Consider the following 7,572-nt stretch of genomic DNA (forward strand, 5'->3'; position numbering starts at 1 on the left):
TCATACGGCATTCATACTGGATAGTCGTTCATTTTTGTTTGGATAATTGGATGTGTTGTTGGTGAGATTTTTGCTGATATTTTTTTTAAATCACAGGCCAAGAGGAAGCTATGATGGGGCATCTTGGGTGGTCTTTTTTTATTGAAACTGAAGGCTAAGCAGATGCCCTGGAGGAAAGGGGTCCAAGATGCAACCCTCTCTCTCTCCGATACAGCAAAGATCTCCTTAATCAACACTGCCACCCCTCCCCATTTCCGATCTTTCCTGAACACCATGTATCCAGGGATATCTAACCCAGTCCTGCCCTTCTTTGAGCCCGATCTCTGTTATCGCCACAACATCATATTTCCACATGGCAATCTGCGCCTGTAACTCCCCAATCTGATTTACCACACTCCGTGCACACTAACCCTGATTTAGACTTTAGGAACAGCACCTCATCTTCCGACTAGGCACTTTAAAGCCTTCCAGACTGAATATTGAGTTCAACAATTTTAGATCATGAACTCTCTCCTCCATCCCCACCCCCTTTCCGATTTTCCCCCTCCTTTTTGTTTTTCCCAATAATTTATATAGATTTTTCTTTTCCCACCTATTTCCATTATTTTTAAACGTATTTCCACCCATTGTTTTATCTCTACCTTTTAGCCTTTTTAGCATTCCTTCACCCCACCCCACCCCACCCCACCCCCACTAGAGCTATCTGTACCTTGCTTGTCCTGCTTTCTACCCTTAATTAGCACATTCCTTTAGATAATATCACCACCTTCAACACCTCTTTGTCCTTTTGTCTGTGGCATCTTTTGGCTATCTCCACCTATCACTGGCTTCTTGTCCCAACAACCCTCCCTTAAACCAGCTTATATTTCACCCCTTTCCTATTTTTACTTAGTTCTGTTGAAGGGTCATGAGGACTCGAAATGTCAGCTATACTCTTCTCCGCCAATGCTGCCAGACCTGCTGAGTTTTTCCAGGTATTTCTGTTTCTGTTTTTGTTTCTGATTTAGACTTTATTACTTTCCCCTTACTCTGAATCCACCTAATAACTTACTATTTGTTACTCTGGTGCTTTAATCTCTCCCAGTATTCTGTGCACTTTGGTATTTCTCACTGATATTACCTCCTGGTTTCCATACCCCTGCCAAGTTAGTTTATACACTCCCCAATAGCACTAGTAAATTGCCCTGCAAGGAACTCAGTCCCAGCTCTATTTAGGTGCAACCCTTCTGGCCTGTGCAGGTCCCATTTCCCCCAGAACTGGTCTCAATGTCCCAAGAATCTAAAACTCTCCCTCCTGCACCATCTTTCCAGCCATGCATTCATTTGCTTTATCTTCCTAGTTTTATACTCACTTGCACGTGGCACTGGGAGTAATCTAGAAATTGCTGCTTTTTGCCATCCTGCTTGCTAATTTCCTATCTAGCTCCCGAATTTCTGACTGCAGGAGCACATCCCTCTTTCTGTCTGTTGTTTGTACCAAAGTGGACCAGGATTGCTGACGGTTCAACCTCCCAACTCAAGGCTCTCTGCGTTTTAGGGGGAGATGGTGACATTGTGGCGATATCACTGGACTAGTAATAAGAACAAAGAACAAAGAAAAGTACAGCACAGGAACAAGCCCTTCGGCCCTCCAAACCTGCACCGATCATATTGCCCGTCAACTAAAACATTTTGCACTTCCGGGGTCCGTATCCCTCTATTCCCATCCTATTCATGTATTTGTCAAGCTGCCTCTTAAACACCACTATCGTTCCTGCTTCCACCACCTCCTCTGGCAGCGAATTCCAGACACTCACTACCCTCTGCGTAAAAAACTTGCCCTGCACATCTCCTTTATAGTTTTCTCCTCTCACCTTAAGTCTATGTCCCCTAGTAATTGACTCTTCCACCCTGGGAAAAATCTTCTGACTATCTACTCTGTCCATGCCATTCATAATTTTGTAAACTTCTATCAAGTCGTAATCTAGAGACCTAGGAAGGCTAATGCTCTAGGAACATGGGTTCAAATCCCACCATGGCAGCAATTAATAGGATCTAGAATATAAAGCTAATCTCAGTAATGGTGACCATGACAATTGTTGTAAAGACCCATCTGGTTCACTAATCCCTTTAGGGAAGGAGATCTGCTGTCTTCACCTGGTCTGGCCTACAATGTGACAGCAGACCCACAGCATTGTGGTTAAGCTGACCTCTGAAATGCCCACTCAGCTCAAGGGCAATTAGGGATGGGCAACAAATGCTGACCTTGCCAGTGATGCCCACATCCCATCAATGAATTTTTAAAAAGCAGCTCAGTGACATTCTTGACACCAGGGAGGCAACACTCCGCCCTGGATTCACCTCTGCGGCCATAGCAACGCCTGTTTATTCCCCTAACTATCGAATCCCGAATCACGTATTCTCCAGGCTTCTTTGTGGCCACTTTTTGCAGAGTGCCATGGAACATTGTGCTCTCCCTTACAGATACTCGATAAACTGTTAATATTTCAGAATTACCTGGAAAAACTCAGCAAGTCTGGCAGCATCGGCGGAGAAGAAATCAGTCAACGTTTCGAGCCCTCATGGCTCGAAACGTTGACTGATTTCTTCTCCGCCGATGCTGCCAGACTTGCTGAGTTTTTCCAGGTAATTCTGTTTTTATTTTGTTTTGGATTTCCAGCATCCGCAGTAGCTTTTAGCTTTTTGTTTTTATGTTAATATTTCAGGTTGCTTGCCTGCTTTCCGGGCCAGGAAGCCAGGACTGTACAGGGAATAAAAGGGGAGGCGGAGTGTGAGAACACAACATGGAAAACAAGTGGATGAGAGTGTAATTTTTGGGGCTTTTTTTTTTGTCTTCAAATACACGGTGAACAGATGGTTTGGATGAAACAAGCCCCACCCCCAAACGCTAACTAAAGAACACTGAGGCTTCCCAATCCAATGAGATGTTTGCGTATGCAGCAATATGCAAATGAAGGATCCAAATGAACTCCAATGGAAGCGTTAGCTGGCCTGCACCTGACCAATCGCTGTGGCGTTTGTGACGTGTTGACGGGTTATTAATAAGCGGTGACGCGGCGGGAGGGGGCGTGGTTAATGCGGGTTCTAGAAGCTGCTCCGCTTGTTTGTTACATTGTAGCTGAAATTGACAAGCCGTTACTTTGTGTTCCATTTGGAGCAGCAATTACATTGTAATCGACCCGTTACATTGTATCCGCCTCCTGTTACATTGTAATCGACCCCCGGCGACATTGTATCGACGTGGCTGTTCTCTCTATTGTATCCCGGAGCAGTGATTTAAGATGTCTGGACGAGGTAAGACTGGCGGCAAAGCCCGGGCTAAGGCCAAGTCCCGATCTTCTCGGGCCGGCTTGCAGTTCCCCGTCGGCCGCGTCCACCGTTTGCTGCGGAAGGGCAATTACGCCGAGAGGGTCGGAGCCGGGGCGCCCGTCTACCTGGCCGCTGTCCTGGAGTACCTGTCGGCGGAAATCCTGGAGTTGGCCGGCAACGCGGCCCGGGACAACAAGAAGACCAGGATCATCCCCCGTCACCTCCAGCTCGCCATCAGAAACGACGAGGAGCTCAACAAGCTGCTGGGAGGAGTGACCATCGCTCAGGGAGGGGTCCTGCCCAACATCCAGGCCGTGCTCTTACCCAAGAAGACCCAGACCTCTAAAAAATGAGGCAGTTGCGGTTGGCTTTGTGAATGGTTTTGAGCAAGTTCTGATTTTTATTTTGGTTGGGGGGGGTGGGGTGGGGATTATTAGGGGGATATATGAATGCAACCAATGGACCCAATCTTTGGTCTCCTTTATTTCATTGTAACGTTGATGTAACCGATCCCAAGAGTTTGGAAGACCGAGGAACTATCCGACTGGAAACCGGCGCTAAAGACTCGTAGGGGGAAAGTGGGGGCGGGGGGGGGGGTCAGAAAATCCGCTCGGCTTTGCGGATTCCGCCTGCCGGATAGACCATCTTGTGTGTTTTGTGTTGGTGTGTTGGGTTTTGTTTGTAGTTTGGCGAGTCCGCTGGAAATGGATCCGATCTGTTATTTAAATTTAATAAGACGCCGCATTGTCTCCGGGACGAAATCCTATTTTGCATTCCGAGTTGTAGTTGTGTTTGATTTTTTTGTTGTTGTTGTTATTGTTGTTTCTCGTCTTTTTGGTAAAGCCCTTTCAGTCAAGAAATGGCCGAGTGACTGTACCCGAGGCTGGGAGCGCCGGTGGACTTTAAAGCCATGTATTAAGATTCATTTTTTCCTCCTATTTTCATTTGACTTTCCAAGACGGGGGACTAGTTCCTGCGAAGGAAATTGACTTTTTTGGATTTTGGTTTTTGTTTTGGATGTTCGACGGATCTTTATCCCAGTTTTTTTTTCTCTCTGGAAAAGCCAATGGGAATCGGAGATGTTTAAATGTATCTGTAGTTTTAGCACTTTAATCGCATCCAGTGTTTTGGAACTTTTATTTGTTTGCCGGGGTTGGTGGGGGGGTGGGGGGAATACTTGAAATAAAATTTATGAAATGCGATGCTTGGATTTCTGATTTTTCTGGGGGGGGTTGGGGGGGAGACGGGTTTCTCTGTGAGCACCAGTATTGGGAAAAGGGGAAAGATTTGCAATTCCACAGCCTCGGGACGTGAGTCCCAAAGCGATTTGCAGCCGATGAGATGCTTTTGAAACGACTTTATACGAAATGAGCCACCTTTTCACACTTGAGATCCCACAGACAGCAAAGAAATTATAACAATGTGTGTGTGTGTTTTATTTTTAAATGTGATCTTGGATAAATATCTACCAAGACACCCGCGAGAACACTTTTTATTTTTCCCCCTCCAAAAAGGGCCGAGGGATCCTCTGTGCGCACCGGAGGAGGCGATAATGTTTATGGAACCTCCCTCAGTGCAGCCCCCGCTTTTGAGTTTGGTTTGGGATGAGGAAGAACAAATCCCCTCAGGCTGGTGTAGTGAGGGGGATATAGGAAGCTGGACAGAATGGCAAAACCCCCTCCAATTGCTTCGGTTTACTTGAGTAAATGAAACTTTGAACAGATCCTCCAACTGTAGGGAGGGTGATTCAATCTTTTTTCTAAAAAAAAAAGGGGGGGAGTAGAGTAAAATGCAGATGTCACCAAAAACCAGTCCAAGATGAGGAATCTGTATTGTGTGAGGGGAAATAACAGATGTCTTTCCCTGAAATCGACTTAAATCTGCAAGGCAGTTATCAGATTTCTTGAAGTTTCTTGTTTGTTCCATGTAACAGTTTTAATTTGTTCCTTTTGGTATATTTTACTAACTTTACCCTGTAGGTTTTTACCTTGTGTTGGTGCTGTGTAAAATCACATCGTAGTAAGTAATGATTTGGAATTCTCCCATCTTAACTGGCAGAAGAGTGAGTTTTCGGAGTCCCAGTCATTCTCTCTCTCTTCCCCCCACCCCCCCCCCCAATAGATTGATTTTTCATAATCTTCCCTTGTCCCTCGCTGGGTTTGATAGTCCAGGCCAATTTGTTTCAGTTCCTACTTTAGGCAGCACCCCCCCCTCCTTCAGTTAAAGAACAAACACTTTGTGCTCAATCCACATGTAGCTCAGTCCAGTTTCGGGCTGCATCTAAAGAACAAGACACAGATTATAAATGTGGAGCAAGAGCAGGGAGAGTCAATGTTGGAGGGAGGCACCAGAATGAAGGGGCTGAATGACTGACTGTGCGGTTAATGCTTTAGGTTAAAGTCAGTTAATATTCTGAAGGGCCTTCTGGGGAAAGGTGGTGACTTTGGGGATATGGGTTCAAATCCCACCATAGCAGCTGGTGGAACTTTAAAAATTAAATCAACTTTTTAAAAAAAAACAATATAAAGCTATTCACCATGATAACTATAATTTGTTGTAAAAACTCATCTGGTTCAGTAATGACTCTTTTTAGAGAAGGAAATCCACCATCCTTACCTGGCCTGGCCTACATGTGACTCCAGACCCACAGCAATGTGGTTGACTCTTGCTGGCCCTCTGGAATGACCCAGCAAACCCACTAGAGATGGACAACAAATGCTGCCTCACCCGATGACACACTCATCCCATGAAATAATATTTTATGAAAGTTGCTGTTGGTTTCCAGTTGCTGGCTGAAATACTTCAGCTGACTGAGTGCAGGGGGCTACAATCCCTCTTTGAATCAGGGTTTTGCAAAGAATGGGGGAATCACACTTATTTGCAGTGTTTTTCCTGTCTTAATGACCATAAACAACTGGGCTAAGTGAAGGAGCCTGAGGAATAGAGACCATAAACTGAGTGATTTCCCAGCAGGTTAGCTGACTCTTAAAAAAACGATCAGTGGTTTTGTTCACTCTTGGACTAGTCAGTGTTATTCATTGGACATGTAGTATAAGGCTGGGAGCTAGGGCTAGGGGCTGCATCAGTGTAAGTGGGGTCCCCCAGAGGTCAGTACTTAGACCACTGCTTTTCTTCATCTATAGTAATCACCTAGACTTGGGTGTACAGGCCACAATTTTTAAATTTGCAAGTGACACAATAGTTGGAGCTGTGAGGAGGATAGTGATAGACTTTCAAAGCACAAAGAGAGGCTGGTGGAAATGAGGCAGATGAAATTTAATGCAGAAGTGTAAAATAATACCTTTTGGTTGGGAGACACAACATAAAATAAAGGACACAATTCTTAAAGGGGGTGTGGGAGCAGAGGGACCATGGAGTGTGTAAGCACAGATCACTGAAGGTGGCATAACAGATTGAGGAGTGGTTAATAAAGCAGGTGGCATCCTGGTCTTTATCAATAGGGGCATGGAGTACAAAATGCAAGATGGTTATAATCTGTGTAAAGCACCGGTTCAGCTGCAACTGGGGCTTTGTGCCCAATTCCAAACATCACACTTTAGGGAGGATGTGAAGGTGTTGGAGCAGGTGCAGAAAAGACTCAAGAATGGCTACATTGGTGAAGCTGGGACTATTCTCTTCAGAGAGCAGAAGAGGAGATTTGATAGAGGTATTCAAAATCATAAGAGTAGATAGGGGGAAACTGTTGCCATTGGTGGAAGGATTGAGAATTAGAGGGTGCGGATTTAAGGTGATTGACAAATGAAACAGAGACGACATGAGGAAAAAACTATTTTACGCAGCGACTGGTTAGGTTCTGGAACATGCTGCCCGAGTGTGGTGGAGGCAGTTTCATCCATTGTTTTCAGAAGAGAATCGGATCATTATCTGAAGAGGAAAAAATTGCAGGGTGACAGGGAGTGGGACCAGGTGAATTGCTCTTGCAGAGAACCAGCATGGACACATGGGCTGAATGGCCTCCTGTGCTGTAACCATTCTGTGATTCTATTCTGTTGACTAGTCTCTCTTAACCCATCCCACCAAGATCATTAATCAAAGCAAACCAGATGACGGGGGCTATTTTTATAGGATAGAATTAAGTACAGAAGTTATGTGAAACCTCTATCCAGCCATGGTTTGACCTTGTTTAGAGTACAATGCATGGTTCTAATTTGCCATGTTGTAAAAACGATAGCGGCACTGGAGAGGGTGCAGAAAACATTTACCAGGATGGTAATGTGAGGTTATATCAGTCAGGAAATGCTG

The 7,572-nt window shown here is 45.1% G+C and overlaps 1 protein-coding gene across 1 annotated transcript; it reads left to right on the forward strand.

Moving 5' to 3' along the window:
• The first annotated feature begins 3,068 nt into the window (after positions 1-3,068).
• LOC144681461 (histone H2A) lies at positions 3,069-4,504 on the forward strand. Its single transcript, XM_078543050.1, has one exon. It carries the CDS (start codon positions 3,282-3,284, stop codon positions 3,660-3,662), a length of 381 nt encoding a protein of 126 aa, XP_078399176.1. The 5' UTR covers positions 3,069-3,281; the 3' UTR covers positions 3,663-4,504.
• Positions 4,505-7,572: the final 3,068 nt, after the last annotated feature.

The sequence above is a fragment of the Cetorhinus maximus genome, chromosome 6 (assembly GCF_964194155.1).
Source record: "Cetorhinus maximus chromosome 6, sCetMax3.hap1.1, whole genome shotgun sequence".
NCBI classification, from domain to species: Eukaryota; Metazoa; Chordata; class Chondrichthyes; order Lamniformes; family Cetorhinidae; genus Cetorhinus; species Cetorhinus maximus.

What these genes read in the sequence shown, in the direction of transcription:
- LOC144681461 (XM_078543050.1), top strand. Translation starts at nt 3,282, where the DNA reads ATGTCTGGACGAGGTAAGACTGGCGGCAAAGCCCGGGCTAAGGCCAAG.